Source organism: Thermobia domestica, chromosome 13 (assembly GCF_964235325.1).
Source record: "Thermobia domestica chromosome 13, izTheDome1.hap1.1, whole genome shotgun sequence".
NCBI lineage: Eukaryota > Metazoa > Arthropoda > Insecta > Zygentoma > Lepismatidae > Thermobia > Thermobia domestica.
Genome location: NC_137466.1, coordinates 212,281,024 through 212,297,971, shown reverse-complemented (window position 1 = coordinate 212,297,971; position 16,948 = coordinate 212,281,024). Strand labels below are relative to the sequence as shown.

At 35.1% G+C, this 16,948-nt stretch overlaps 1 protein-coding gene across 4 annotated transcripts in view; it reads right to left on the bottom strand.

Moving 5' to 3' along the window:
* The window catches only part of LOC145668998 (photoreceptor-specific nuclear receptor-like), a 164,783-nt gene that overhangs the window by 51,989 nt on the left and 95,846 nt on the right, over positions 1–16,948 (bottom strand). For 2 of the 4 annotated variants that reach the window (XM_081737320.1, XM_081737322.1), the window contains exons 2-3: positions 10,946–11,075; positions 1,625–1,740 (exon numbers count right to left, since the gene is read on the bottom strand). In XM_081737320.1, the coding sequence (XP_081593446.1) occupies positions 1,625–1,740; positions 10,946–11,075 (246 nt within the window). Of the gene's footprint in view, positions 1–1,624; positions 1,741–7,436; positions 7,951–10,945; positions 11,076–16,948 lie in introns of those variants that run through there. The other 2 variants (XM_081737321.1, XM_081737323.1) reach the window with 2 other exon arrangements.

The following is a 16,948-nucleotide window of genomic DNA, read 5'->3' as shown; positions in this document are numbered from 1 at the left end:
TCCTCACTTTATGTTTGCTATAGATGTTTTATTGAGAGTAACAGAATAAAACTATGTGGTCTTGAAACTTACCTTTTGAGCATTTAAATGGCCTGCGACGATATTTTTGTATTAGGACTTTAGGCTATGTACTACCGTAATTTGATCTTCCAGTTAATCTACATAGAATTTGCATATGTAATAAATGTCTATGTTAGAGGCAGTGCACCCTCCTAATGATTTAAGGTCTGCGCGCCAGACAACTTCTCAGACCGACTCTGCTATCTACTAGATTATGCGATTAGCAAATATTAATTACAACAATTTTAAAACAATTATGGCATTAGCAACCAATGTGGTTGATGATTTGTTTGCAGTATTTGTTGTTTAATGCTCTCCACTTAGCGTGGTCGTGAGGTTCTGCATTCTATCAACAGGCTGGGATTCAAAGGGTTAATAAAGTAATTGATGGAATGAGACTGTAGGAGGAAATGGAAGCACTCACAGGAAACCTACGAACACGATGTTGTCCACCACAAAATTCACATGGTCTGGGATCGAACCAGGAACCCCTTGTACTAGATGTGAGTGTTCTACAACTGAGCCACCCTGTCCCGCGAACCACTTATATTGATTCCTATCCCTTTCATATTTAGGATCTTTCTTCTATCATAGAGTGACTTACGAGGGAGGATCAAAAAGTAAGACTACAAGGCCGGAGGAGTGTGCAGTGATTTTAATACATGAAGTTGGCAAGTCTGCAGAATTTCATCCACCTGCCACCTATGGCGCTAGTTGTATGTAAACAGAAATGGCGACTCGTTTAGAAAACTTGTCTCGCGAAGAAGTCCCCTCAGTTATTCAATTTCTGTGGGTGAAACATGTGACCGCGACTGAATTTCCTTGGCGAGGAATCTGGTAGAAGTTTACGGAGAGAGTGTAATGTCTCGTCAGCATGTTACAGAATGGGGCCAAAAGTTTTGCGGCTGGTAGAGAAAACGTCATCGACAAGCAGCGTAGTGGCTGATCCAGCACGGCATCAACAGATTTGAGCACAGTTCCCATGGAGGAGATGAAGGAGAATCACGTTACGCCATCTGATGGCAGAATAGGGAATGTCGTTCGGAAGCATTTATCGCACTGCGCATGATATTGTGCAGTTATCGCTTCGCTTCAGACGAGGAAGTGAAACACTTGGTGACAACGTGGCAGAACATCCAAGGACAGGAGGAAATGTTTAAACTCATCCCACGATGTGACAAGTCCTTAACCGATACGGAGACAAAGCCGAAAATTAACCTAATGTATATGCTATCTGTTGGCTATATGAAATAATATATATACGTTTTACTGCAGGTTTTGTAACCTTACTTTCCGATTATCCCTCGTAATTGAAATGACGCAGTCAATCGAATCCACTTTTATATAAAATTGTTTCTGATCTAGAATATTTGGTAATATAAATGAAAAAATATATAAAAAAGTTATATTCACTTCAACCAAAGATAGTAGTACATTTCATACCTTATACCATTTTCATTTTTTTTTTTCAGGGAAATGATTCTTGTGTTGATAATAATAACTCAACAAGTACAAAGGAAGTTATGTAATGTTACAACTATGAGAATTCAACCTATGTACTTACCATCCTTCTTCATATTCACATCTATACACTTCTTAAAGCGACAAGCCTGGCATTGGTTCCGTCGCGTTACATCCACAACACAGTTCCCGTTCTCCTTGCACACATAGTCCAAGTTCCTGTAAGAGTTCAACACAAAATATTGTATTTTAATACCCTATATAAATATCTCTGGTCCAAAGAGGAAATTATTGAGTTTTATTGTGTCTACATGGTTAGCGTTCTTCTATTTGGTGCGGAAGTCCTTGGTTGGATTCCCAATTGCAGTAGCTGTAGCTCCTATCTTTTGTTAAGCTTTGCATATATATTTTTTTTTTTAATGTAAAGGAAGTGAGTTTCGTTTCACAGTGTCAAAGTACAGTAGACTTCCAAATTATACGAATTCAATACTCAGACTTGAAGTAGTACATGTACAACTACTGATTGCAATAGATTAATAAGCTCAAAGATAGAACCCAATCCTCGGACGTTGAATCCGTATTAGAGAGCCATTACTTGCTATCTCTACAGTTTTCGCTCTATAGAAATAAGTAAGAAAACGAGAAGTACTAAAATTTGAACCACTTTCGTTTTTGATAGATTTTGCGGCTAGTGATGGTGGGTTCTCTTGAGACGCTGCATCGATTCCAAGAAAGAAAAAAAAAAGCTCTCTATTACCGTTTTCGTTCTGTGGCGGCCAACGTTGAAACCGGAAACGGTTGATTTCTAGCATTTTCGGTTTCAATAGAGCGTCAACGGAGGGTATGAAATCTATTCTTGAGAAAGTGAATCGATTGCAAAAAGCTGTATTTCGATATCTCTTACCGTTTTGCTCTATCAAAATCAGTATTGAAACCGAAAGTAGTAGTAAATTTAAGCCATTTCCGGTTTTGGTAGAGTGTTTCGAGTCGTAATGGTATGTTCTCTTGACACTCTGCATCGATTCTAGAAAACCGCTTGTTGTTGTCTATTAACCATTTTGTTCTACTGCGATAAATGTTAAAACTGGAAATAGTTTATTTTAACCACTTTTGGTTTGAATAGAGGGTTAACCGAGGAGATCAAACCTATCCCTGAGACGCTCAATCAATTCCAAAGAAAACTATATCTCTTTCTCTTATCGTTTTTCCTCTATGAAAATCAGTATTGAAACCGAAAGTAGTAGTAAATTTCAACCACTTCCGGTTTTGGTAGAATGTTCGGCATTGCCGTAATACGCCGGTATTCGTGGTGAATCGTTTGAGTTAACGTTTCCGTTTTATGGCGTTAAGTCCTAGGCTAGTCGAGAAATCGTTACCCCCTGTAGCGAACGCGGCCATAGTGGCTATTCAGTAATTTTACTTTCACCAGATGTGTAAATGATACTGTGAGCCAGTCAGGGTTTCCAGGTCTTTTTACCAGGTCCAGGTGTGTAATAGCAGAGTTCCAATACTCTGCACAAACCATCTTCCAAGCAGCTGTTTCTTGCTACAATCCCTTTGCCTGGCAACACGTCTTTCCTTTTTTACCTTCCTTTTGAAATCTTTTAAACAGCAGGCGGTCTATTGTTCCGACCCGCACCAAATACGCTCGAGCTGACGTTTTCTCAGCGGTTTTATTGCTTTCGCGTTTATGATTAGCCATCTACATTTAAATACATGGTCAGCGTATTCCAAGAGTACGCATGAGCAATAAAAACGCTTTGCGATCGCCTCAAATAGCCGGGTATTTAATGTTGAAAACGGAAATGGTTAATTTGAATGGCTTTCTGTTTTAATAGAAGGTAAATGGAGAAGATAAAATCTATTCGTGGGACACTGAATCAATTGCAGAAAACCGCTTCTCGGTACCTCTTATCCTTTTTGCTCTGATACCTGTCAACAGATGGAGCTGCAGCGGCATATTTTATTCTTCTCCCCCTCCTTATATATAATGGAATAAATTGAGCTGTCTGAAGCCAGACCGAACTAACTCTTTTTTGTGGTGTGGGAAAGTTGCTCTTATGGAAACTGGCAACTTGACACGAACTGATGTCCTCGGGAAATGGGCTTCACATGGCTGTTGTGTCAATTGTTATACCTAGTTTATTGTGGGATAAGATTCGACGTAAAATAGCGAAAATTAAATGATTTCATGCTTAAACTCAGTAATCGGCGAAAATGTATTTAGTGCGACCTTGTTTCAGACAACTCTAATAATAATAATAATAATAATAATAATAATAATAATAATAATAATAATAATAATAATAATAATAATAATAATAATAATAATAATAATTATTATTATTATTATTATTATTATTATTATTATTATTATTATTATTATTATTATTATTATTATTATTATTATTATTATTAGTTTTCATGTTTCATGTGGCATGAAATAACAAAAGCAAAGCACTTTAACATATAATATTTGTTTTGGTAGCAGTTTGTGTCAAGTTGCTACTGTTTCCATATGGGCAACTTTCCACAGCACGAAAAAGAATTAGTTCGGCTGGCTTCAGTCAGGTCAATTAATGTACTGGAAAATTTCAATTTCGATCCTTCTGCATTTCAAATCATATTCATTTCTTGAAGAAGGGTTATTCAGAAAGTATAGGTTGACATAGGGCCGGATTTAGTCCCTCACAGGCTCTAAGCGCTTAAGATATTTTGGTACCCTCATACAGTGATGATTTTAGGGCGTGCCGCGGGACCATACATATCCTATTGTGCTCAATATCGGTTCAGCGCGTTATCCATGATGACCTTCCAATCACACGTACAGCAAAATCTTCCTGGTCGTCAGTGTGTGCTTTATGACAGTGTGGAGCTTCTCTTCGCTTCGATCTCTTTTATACATTGTCGGAAATTATTCACTTTTCATCACTCGTGATGGGGTGTAAGTGGCGCTCTCTTGTGAGTGCTCAAATGCCAACCTCACTTCCTCGTAATGCACCCTGGAAACTGCATTCATTGTATTGCACGCTAACGAGGCTCTGACGACTAGTGACATCAGGATAAACATTATAATGAGCTGGGTCTGTTTTGTTTGTAGCATTGTGGGAACAAATGCCCACAATGCTGATGTCCCCATTAAACTTTAGTCAATCAATCAATCATCACTCGTGATCAATCGCTTCACAAATCGAAAAAAAAAATAATTTTACACGAAAAATAAAATCGCATAACGTGAAACTTGCCAGAAAAAACGTAACACTTACGTGAAAAGGTAAGATCTGGCATCACTAGATATACGTGCTGCCATCTGTTGGAGACGGTAGTGCCTTGATACTCACCTTAATACGAATCCTATGTATGCCATTGTAACGCTGGGGTTCCGGTATTGGAAGCCAAGTATTGTAATGATAATGCTATTGTCTCGGGCGCTAAGTTTTGCAACGATAGAAAATAACTAATAATTAAAGGAAAATTTCTGCTCGGGCTGCCAAATAGAATTACTGCGTGCTATTACGAATAAGCAGACCTTACGTATTCGGGCGACGAAGAATATGAAACGCATTGTTTTCGGAATTCGATTCCTTATCTCTAATTTTCATATTTAATCTGAACTAGAATGAATAATTAAGGCACTCACGAATGAGCCTAATATGCATCAGAAAAATGAATACCTGACCTTGTACTTGAAAAGTGAATGGTATTGATGAGCGACAACTCATCTGCCTATTACACAAATGAAATTTAAAAAAATGAGAGTTTGGAGAATTGAAGTTGACTCCACGGGGTTCGAACTTCAGTTCTCCAACGTAGAAATACAGTTTTGCTAAGATGGTTTGGAATAAAAAAAAAAATTGATATATATACAACGAAAGATGACCTAATGTCTAATCGATCCTGTTTTCCCCATAACGGTGTCTCCAAGGCGCTAGGAAAACAGATGCGTAGTTAATAGTTAAATGATTTAAATATGCGGAGCAAAAATCTCACAAGCTGCAAAGCTGAAAGAAAGATTTTTCGCTAATGGCTTGTTCAGTTGGCTACACTGAACATCACCTTGTCACCGAAGTGTGTGGAGATAGCAAAAATAGTTTAAAAGCAACAAACAAGGAAAGTTTAATTTAAAGTTTAAAAAAAAATGAGTTAATTTAGATAAAAATTTCTGATGGTCAATGTAACCGTGCTTCAACTTTTTCTGTTCAGGGTAATTTGAAATAACTTCTAGGTATGCTAATATCAGTTAAAGAAATAGGCATATCTTTGAAATGATAACCACATAAATGCTTTGGTTCTAACGTCAAATAGACTTTTAATAAATTTAACGAGAAATAAGGTGATATCTACAAAAATCAACAAGAAAGTTAATTTGGATTTACAAAAAAAATGAATTAATTGACTTTACTGAAAGTGAATCAGACTTTTAACTGTTTTTGACCAAAAAATATGATTTCTTTTAACACATTCTTCACTGTACAACGTAATATTCAAGTTATTTAATCTTGACTGTAAAATTTAGCAACAATCTATTTCTACTCAACTAAACTGACAATATTCGATTCTTTATAATTACCATGACGTAGTTATACAAACAAAAATTTCTATTAAACTGAATATTAATTAGCAAGATGATTTACTGTTTTCCCCCTAGACATAAACGACTATTAAGTAATTCGCCCACAGTTACTACCTCTTTTTATTAATAAAAGAAATGGAAATAAGTTTAAGAATCGGATTGCGGAATGAAAGAATTAATGGTTTAGGTTGCTTGCAAGACTTACTGGAGAAATAGTTTAGAAGCGATAGTATGCTTTTGAAAAAATTTAGTGCACTGTTTCTAATTAACTCTAGTGAATTTTCAATTTTAAAAGATTTGCATAAACAAAACATAGCTTTGTACACATACTATATCAGTTGGAAAATAATACAATTCACAATAAAAATCGTTACATAACACTAACTACACAAATATTTCATATTCAAATACACTACACAGAAATACATATCTAGTACTACCATGATTATAGTTTGGCCAATTGATCAAAATAATTATATTGTCGACACTTTTTGATTTTCTCACTGATTCCTTATTTTGCGAATAAACGTTTCTCCATAGCTATGGACCCTATCTGCGTTCGTTGCTCAGATAGGTACCTCCGAAGGGATTTACTCGAGTATCTTAAGTTTACCTTATTTATGAGACTAACGATATTACGGGATAAGAATATTTACACTTTTTGTCTGAAACTTACTCAACATAGCACGTCTTTGGAAACTTTATATGGATTGTTTCTTTTAAGAATGACTATAATAAAAATTGACAAGTTACAATAAAATGGTATTAAGCCTGTTTACCGCTCTGACACATGTTTCCCTAACAACCTATACAATTATTAAAATTTGAAAAACTAGACTTTGACGCTAAATCATAGTTTACTCAAGATAGAAATTACATTACATTCACACATCTTAAACGCGATTTATGTTTAAAAGAGAAATAATCCATACTTGATATAAATAAATATTGGATTGCATATAAATGATTATAATGACGGCTTCAAGGATCTAAATATTGACACATGACGATTACAAATAAATGCATGATTGAAGATAAAATCAATGTATACAAATTTCACTAGTAAAATAATTAAAAAAAATTATGGTACTTATTCAAGAATGAAATTAATAGTTCCAATATCAGTGAATTAATTTTAGAAATACAACCAAGGCATTAGGCTATTTGTTTACTTCTTTTAAAAAGAATTTTAAAAAATGCTCTAAATGTTTACGGACAGTTCCGTATGAATAAACAATGTCCCGAAGTTTCTAGGAAAAGGTGAGTATGGAGATCACGAATCACGGAAATATTGGCCACTGTCCTTCTTCAATAAAGAAAATAACAGAATACTTTGTCCTACCTTAATAAGTCCTTCCGCTTATATTTCCACACATCAGAAGAAAACTGCACTGTACTTAACTGACCGTCACAATGCTTCCTAATGTCCCTTTTCAGACCCCGCTGTCTTCTGGATTCAACTCCCGGAGAAGAGGTCCTCGTTTGTCTGAAGCGTCTGGGTCTTCCTGTGGCAAGGCATCTGTCTCGAGTACCGGGGCTCGAACTCGTGTCTCTGTCCCTTTCACCCTCCATGTTGTTGGAATGCAACGATGCGTCACTTATCAAATCCATCAGCACTTAAATTTCACTCGCACAGTTTATATATCCGCCATCCATCCATCACACTACATTTCCTCTCTTTTTTTACTGAATACAGGAAGTCAACATATATAGATCGATCACAAACTCACTTCACAATTCACAAATTATGTAGCGTCACCGTAAGAGGAAAAGAATAATATCTATGTTTTAAATATTTATATAAATAATTTTGTAATAACTATGTTGCTGTGGATAACGCGTGGTTTTAGTAGCTGGCTGCTAAGGGGTCTTTAGCTAGCCATTCTTATTAAATTAATCACTTAAGTATATATATATATATATATATATATATATATATATATATATATATATATATATATATATATATATATATATATATATATATATATATATATATATATGTGTGTGAGTTGACGTATGCTTATGAGTCGCGTGTTGGTGATGTTTTTACGCTGAAGAGTCGATTTAGAGTAACCTCCCTTCCGTGTAGGCGTTCTCCCAGCTTTCTTTCTTTTCTTTTTTTTCTTTCTTTCTTTTTTTTTTTTTTAAGAAATAGACGCTTCATTCTTCTCTTTGTGAATTTTGAATTTCGGATTCTGATTCGCCGCTTGAAGTTCGTGACACCATTTCCCAAAAATCGGTTGATAGCTTGGCTTGGGTCCTTAGCGTCTCTTTTGGGTTAGTGCGTGATGTTAAAGAGTTTCATAAGCACTTGCGAAGATTGTAGATAAAAAATTTTGGTTCCTGTGTGTCTGTGACGTGATATTTGCGATATCGAGGTACTTAGGTAGTGCGACAGTATGGCTGGAGTAACAATAGTAGTTCCATTATCGTTGACTGGCGAGGTAGAAAGGTGGGTGGTCTATTAGTGCGGTTGACGTTTTATGTTTTTTTTTTTTTTCTGAAAAGCAGAGAAACTTCTTTACCTGGGACAAATGAAAGAGGTTCGCTTGGCTGCTAAATGAAACAAAATAAAATTTTCCTTGACTTTTAAAATAAATTGAATTTACATATAAATATGTTTTAATTTGAATATATGAACAATTAATTGAGTGTGTGAGCGTAATTGTCACACCATCGCAAACGAAACCTACTCGCCTGCACCCAAGGACAGAACATTATCATCGCGACAAGGGAGCTATGTTTGGAAATTAAAATGAAATGAAATTTTTGAGTTTTACGTCCCACGATTATGCCGGCCTAGGCTAAAGGATACAGTGATGATGAAAAATAAATGAAATGGTGGAATGAAGAAAGTGGGAGGAAACGGGAGAACCCAGAGGAAACCTACGCACACGGTGTTTGTCCACCACAAAGTTCACTTGGTGGGAGCAGGGTTTGAACCCGGGACCCTATGCACCAGAGGTGAACGCTGTACCACTGAGCCCCCGCGGCCCCCGAGCCATGTTTGGATTAGTATATGTATCAGTACAGTAGACTTTCGTTAACCCGACATCCAACAGTCTGGAATGCCCCATGGTCCAACCCAACCACGGCGGTGGAATTGTTTGCTTTTTTTAAAATCCAATTTATTGTAGGCCTAGAACAGTATATCAATTCTGTCATCAGTCTGTATTCTTTAAAATGAAGAGTTAAAATTAAATTTTGATTGTATTTGACTTGAAATAATTCGGCTGTTAAACTACATACGTAGTTGTATTCAATCTACGATTTAGCGTTGAGCGATCGTAGAAGACACAACCCGATAATTCAGCATTTTTTGGCGATACGGCATTCACCAAGTACGGAACGTGCCTGATTATGGGAAGCTTACTGGACATGAAGTATCCGTACCTTTATAATTCTGCAAATTACCCGAGTACTTCAAAGATTACACATAATAGTTATTGATTTGGTTTTTAAATGAAAATTGAAATAATCTACCTCCTTTCCAGCAAAGCTCTTGCTTTGTAAATAAGAGACCTTTCAGTTTTATTTTTTCTTTATTGGCATCAGGCAACAGCAATAATTATATTTAGGGGCGTCATTTGCGAAGGGCAGGCGAACTATTGCCCTTCTGAGTTTCAGAAACACATGCTTTTTTAATAAATTGTGTCTAATATACTAATAAAAAGTCATACCCTTATATTAGTGAGCAATCTTGCTCCTCCTCTGGCAAAACTTGAAATGACGCAACTGATTATGTCTTATTTACAGTGGCGGCCTTTGAGGGAAGTCTATCAGTAAAAATCAAACTTTTATCGCTTCAGAATAAGGGAAGGAAACGTACACTCATGTCCAAACTGATTGTCGCATATCTATAACTGTCTTCTTGTAAGAATATAATTTGAAAATGATTTTGCAGGGTACTATTAATATTATTAATGCAGAGTACTATGTGTATAATCGAGAAATGTATATTTGTGGTAAATTTCAAAGGAAAAGAATTATAAATACAAAAATTAGAATGAGTAAAACAAAATGTTACTAAATGGACAAGAAAGTTTTATTGTTTCTATTTACTGGTTTTTGACATGAAATTTGCCATATACATGTTTTTGTTGATTATACACGTAATAACACTATAAAAAAATACCGGGCGAATTTGTTATCAAATTATATTCCTACAAGAACATACCGTATTTATAGACATGCGACAATAATTTTGGACATGAGTGTTCCTAACCTGTTTCTTGTATAGTAGAATTAGTACATTAACAGTACATTAGTAATTAATTTTCTTTTCCTTAGATTAAAGCCATAAAAAATTAATTTTGACCTATGCGACTTCTCTCAAGACTCACGAGCTGTTACTGCTGTTTACTCATCGAATTTCCAGATACATTCTGCAGAGTAAATATAAACTGAAAATGATAACATTGAACAACCCGAAAATAGAAGTAAAATAACCAGGGCCAGGTATCTGCCTGATGAAACTGAAGGAAAATCCTCAAAAAAACTGTTAGGATATTCTATTCTCGGATTCAAACTCAGGACCTCTCTGTCAGAAAGCAAGCCACCTCTTGTCAACTTCGTTTCTCCCCAAACCCATTATTGATGTTGACAGCGGTGTCAAATGACTAGGGATGTGCACGAGACAAGATTTGTGACTGTCTCGTCTCGAAAATGTGCTGTAAAAGTGATGTTTCGACTCGAAAAATGTATATTTCTCTATTGGAAGAGCCGTGTCTCGACTCGAATTTTGTCAGGAAAATCCTGTCTCGACTCGTCTCGTGCGCATCCCTACAAATGACTATCTGGACTTTTGCAAATAAATAAATAAATAAATAAGTAAATTGTAGTGCTCACCGCCGAATGCTTCTTTTGAAGAATCCTCTGCAACCGTCACAGCTGGGAACACCGTAGTGTTTACCAGAAGCCTTGTCGCCACATACTTTACAAAGAACTTCCGGCTTCTTCTCAGAAGTCATTTCCATGTCTGAAAACAGAATGCAGGAATTATTATCTTTACTAACAGAGCACCCAAAAAGTAATGAACAATCATCAATAAGAAAATAGAGGCAGAATTTTATGTTTTGGTCTTTGGAGATAGATCTCTATAATCGGCAACTACAAAATTTTGAAGAGTATCCCGTTACCTGAAATAGAACCTAGGACTACAAAAGTGCAAAAGAATGCGGTTAGATACTTGGCTACGAACGAGGACATCAATAAAGAAACAAAAAAAAAAAATACTCAAATTTGTCCGTCCACTTTAATGATACTTGTAAAATAAATGTGCCCAAGGATGAAAAATATTCTGCAACTGTTAACTCATACACTTTATCTAACTTAAATGCTGTACAACATTTGAATGTTTTACTATAGCGGAACAATGTTTATTTGTTTCTTTGATTTTTGGTTGACTAAATTTTATGCATAACTCTAACATTATATTCGTTTTCCGAGTCTTATTCGATGCAGTACTTCGAACGTGAATGCGGAGTTGAAGAAATGGGACAGTTGCATTTCAATATTCATTTCGACTAGTTTTATATATATACATATATATATATATATATATATATATATATATATATATATATATATATATATATATATATATATATATATATATATATATATATATATATATATTAAAGGAAACAGCACAAGAATATTGTTACAAATGCTTCAAAAGTAACTGAAGTTATTAAATTCGAACTCCAAATCGCTAAATTTTATGTAAAGTAACCACTTTCAGATTGTTCACATTTTTAACGAGCGATGAAGTCACAATCTTAAGCGTATACGTATTCCAGGAGGGTGTCAGGTATTATTTCCATTTTCAAAAGTTGGTAACCCTACAGTGAACCCCCAGTAAAATATTTGATAATGGGTTATTCTCTACTTATTGGTACGTATTTTATAAATATTTATTTGAATTACAAGTGTAGTACTTATATATTTGTTTTTCGCCCGCTTACTTTCATCGTAACCTATCAGAGGTAAATCAATTTAAAATGTAATTCGCGTATTCACTCACTACACTACATCCCTGGATACAGTGGCGTATTTAGGGGGGCTTCCGGGCTTAAGCTCCCCCCCCGAAATCTTACTTACTATAGTAAAGTATATGAAATATCTTGCAGAATTTTTACATTTTCAGGCAAAGCCCTCCCCCCCCCCAAAAAAAAAAACAAAATCGTAAATACGCCACTGTCTGGATACGTCTTGATATTGTTGAGAATGTACTTGATTTTTGCACGCTTCTCACATAACTTTGCTTGTCTTTGAGCTCTTTTATTTATTATTGCTGCAGTTTTACATTTTATTCTGAATTTTTTATTGTTTTTAATATTTATTGTTTAGAGATGCAAGGGCTCGGAAAAAAAACGGCTTTTTTCAAAAAAAAAACTCGGTTTTTTCTGCTTCGCTTTTTTGCTTGGGAAATTTTGGGCTTTTTTCAAAATTCTGCTTTAAATTGATAAACCAGATTTTGTTTTGCTTCTCTATAACACAAAAAGTCATTTAATTAGTAGTTGATGCCGACAATAATATAAAACCTCGAAAATAAACCATGAATTTCGAAAAGATATTTCACACAGTTTTACTTCTCAACATATTTACATTATGAATTCCAAAGGATTAACCAATGTGTATAATAAGATTTTTTTAACCTCCTACATACAAAAGTAAGCAGGGTTGACAAAAACCATGGTTGTTTTTGAAAATGCCAAAAACCCGTTTTTTGGGGGGAGTTTAAACTAGGGTTTTTTGGTTTAAACCAGGCTTTTTGGGTTTAGATATTTTGCTTTATGTATTTATATTACATATTGACAGAAATAAGTTTGTTTCGCCTTGGTGTTATTATGCAACAACGGGGTTATGCTGGAAGAGGTCACATAAGCTTAAAGAAGTCCGGTCAGTAAATTTCTTAAATTGAGAAACTCCCGCCCTAGCCATCGGCAAAATCCTGTCATTACTCTAAATGTAAAACAATAAGGGAAAAATCCTATTATTGCTTTGCATGTAAAATTTAAAGGTCAACGCATCATAATCAGTACACTAAAACTGAGGTTTTAAATTACAAATGTAGTACGTACATATCATTGAAAGTCGAATCCAAGCTAATGTTGGAAGCTACGTAGGCAGTCGATAAATTTTGCCAATTTCTATCAATATATTTAAGCAACCTTGGCTTCTTTATAAAACAACAGGCATTAAGGCATGCAGAAATATACAATTTGGTTTCGTTTCATATGTTCAGGCTTAACATTCTTACGTAATACCGAGGTTATCAAGGAGAAGACTTTCGCTTAAAGTTACATCCGAACCGTTACTTTGTTTACGCATGAAAAAAGGGTCGTGGTTCGACCGAGAATGAACATGGGACACCTTGATTAAAAGGTGAAAAGGAAATAAAACTAATGCAGATGGTTTGATGTTGGGAAACGTCAGCATAAAGTTCACACGATTCGCATTTTTCGTTCTTTTTATTTATTTATTTATTTATTTATTTTTTGGTTTAAACCAATTGTTTATTTTAAAAAAAACAGCTGGTGTAAACCAGCCCACTAACTAACTAACTCTATGGCCTATGGAACCCGAAGGTTCAAAGCCGTGTTCACAAAAGCTCTCCACTGACTTCTATCCTTAGTTAATTCGATCCAGTTTCTACTTTGTATTCCTATCTCTGCGAGATCCATCTTAATATTGTCCTACCATCTGCGCATAGGTCTTCCTAATGGTCGTTTTCCGATGGGTCTTCCAGTCAAGACTTTGAAAGCGTTTCTACTTTCTTCCATTCTAGCTACATGACCCGCCCACCTAAGCCTCCTAGACTTGACGACCCTAACAATGTTGGGTAAACCGTATAAATTATGTAGTTCTTCGTCATGAAGTTTCCGCCATTCCCCATTCCCGTTCCTCTTGGGTCCGAATATTCGTCTCAGGATCTTGTTCTCAAATACTTTCAGTCTATGTTCTTCCCTCAGAGTAAGCGACCATGTTTCGCAACCATACAGAACAACAGGCATGATTATCATCTTATATATTTTAAGCTTCAAATTCCTCGACAGCATTCGCGACGACAAGAGATTTTGAACCGAATAGTAACACGAATTCCCTGCTTTCAGTCGACATTTAATTTCTTCGTGAATATGATTTTCGTCTGTTAATATCGATCCTAAATATTTGATAGTATCCACTTTATCAAAAGTATTATTTAATATTTTAACACATCCACAATTTGCCGTATTACGGTCCCGACGCACTTCCATGTATTTAGTTTTCTCTGCATTTACTTCTAAACCCATGTCCCTGCAAGCGTTTAATAAGATCTCTGCATTTCTTTCTATTGTTCTCCTATCATCACCTATTAAATTTACATCATCAGCATATGCCATAACCTGGTGAATACCGTTCAACTCTAGGCCCTGGTTGATATCTTTGATTTTGCTTATGGGGTATTCCAACATAAAGTTAAATAATAATGGCGACAATGCATCTCCTTGTTTCAGGCCATTTTCGACGTGAAAGCTCGTGGACAAAAATTTTCTTATCCGGACTTTACTTTGGGATTCATTTAAACATATCTTAATTAATCTAATTAGCTTTCTCGGTATTTCCAATTCTGTAAGAACGTTGTATAATGTTTCTCTCCTAACCGAGTCGTACGCCTTTCTAAAATCAATAAATAGTTGATGTACCGGGGTATCGTATTCCCACTTTTTTTCGAGTATTTGGCGAATGGTAAATATTTGGTCGATAGTTGATCGATTTCGTCTAAATCCGCACTGATAATCTCCAATAATTTCATCTGCGTAAGGGGTCAGTCTTGCTAATAGAATATTTGAAAGGATTTTATAGGATGTTGACAGAAGAGAAATGCCTCGATAATTATTACAGTCAGTTTTGTCGCCTTTCTTGTGAATTGGAACAATGATTGATTCTTTCCACTCTTGTGGCAATTCTTCCTTGTTCCATATAAGGAGAATGAGTTTGTGTATCTTGTTCCACAATTTTTCGCCTCCAGCTAAAATTAACGCAGCCGGAATTTCATCTACGCCCGGAGATTTGTGTTTCTTTAATTTCTTTATAGCGGTTTCTACTTCTATTCGGTTGGGTTCTGGAATATACGGTTCTGCGGTTTTTTTAAAAAAACACAAATAACTAGCAAAATTCTATATAGTATTTTTCAAAATATTCCATACCCTCTTTTTCAAACAAAATAAAATTAAAATAAAACATAAGAGAAATACTTAGATTTATATGATACACTTAAAGGCTGCACATCTAGAGCTTTTGGTTTTGTATATTCTTGAAATTCTACAGTTTTATATAACCACCATCACAGTTTACTTAGTCCTCAAGGTTTCTGAATTTTTAACAAGAGGGTTTCAACATATGAAAGGTGTGAGGCAAGAACATGGTAACCGACAATTTTACTATTTTAAGAAATTAGAGATTTTCTGCTGCACAATCCATTTTGAAAGTCGGAAAGCTGATTTTTCACATGACTATACATGAAGAATTAAACGGAGTGGAATGCGTTGCTGTCTATCTGGTGCTGCATAACTCAGCAATTGAAAATGTGTTAGTTACCATGTTCTTGGCTCATACCCTTCATATCATTATGGAACTCTCCCCACCCCACCACCACCACAAAAAAATGGAGTACCGAATATATTTAAGTTAAGATAAATACAACTGCACAACAAACATGACAAGCTTTTGCGCTTCTATAGGGAAGTCCGGGATTCAACTCAGCATTCGACCATTCTGGCAAAGCTTTTCTTCATTCCATCTGTGAATGTAGAAATAGTGCGTGTACTGTGAGTTGGCCGACTTCCTTTCTTATTGTTTTTAAATCGTTATTATTACTAATTACCAGCAGTGACGGTTTTGCGAAGGTTAGGGGGGCGGTCTTTCGGACTGAAGCCTGTTCTCCAAAATTACGGAATGTCTAAAACAAACGAAATATCTATTAGTTATGCCTTTACTCATAAACTTTAAGCTCTCGTCAAATAAAAATTACGAATGTTTAGAAAAACTAAACATTAGTAAGAAGAAAAAAAAACTCTCAAGATACTTTTCTAAATCCGTCACTGATTCTCAGTATAAAATGATTTTCAAGGTTGTATCCGGAATATTATTGATAATATATAAACGAAACGAAATATTAGTTACGCTTGTACTCATAAACTTCAACTCCTCCCAAATAAAATTAGAACTTTTTAGAAAACGAAACAATCAGAGAAATCCCTCCCAAATTACTTTTCTAAATCCGCTACTGATTATTTGTATAAATTAGTATTCAAGGTTGTATCCGAAAAATTATTGCTAAATCGTTGCACAGCTACAGTATAACAGAAATGTGGAAGTACGGTTAGACGGATATATTGAAAAACGTACGCTTTGACGGATATATAGAGAAACATAAGTTTAACTTTTGCGCTAGAAGCTAGGGTACTAAGCTCTTAGAAATGAAACACTGATGACAAAGTGAAATGATCCCGAGAAGAAAAAAATGTCGATAACTCAAAAGTTAAAATAAAATTAAATAGCATCTAAAATTGCCCTCAAATACTACATTCTTCATGTTAGCTTTAATTCGTAAAACATGTGCTTCATCCATCTTGATGGTGAATTTTAGAGCGAAATATGGCATTTAGGTCATGGAATTATTATCTAACTATAGAATATACTATAAGAAAGCTATTTAGATAGAAAAATCATGAAAATGAAAAAAGCCAGAATTTCCAAAATTCTCGTCTTTTTTTCTAAAAAGCCAGCTTTTTATGTGAAAAAACCATCGATTCAAAAAAGCCGGCTTTTTTGCATCTCTATTATTGTTATTGATTTTTACTA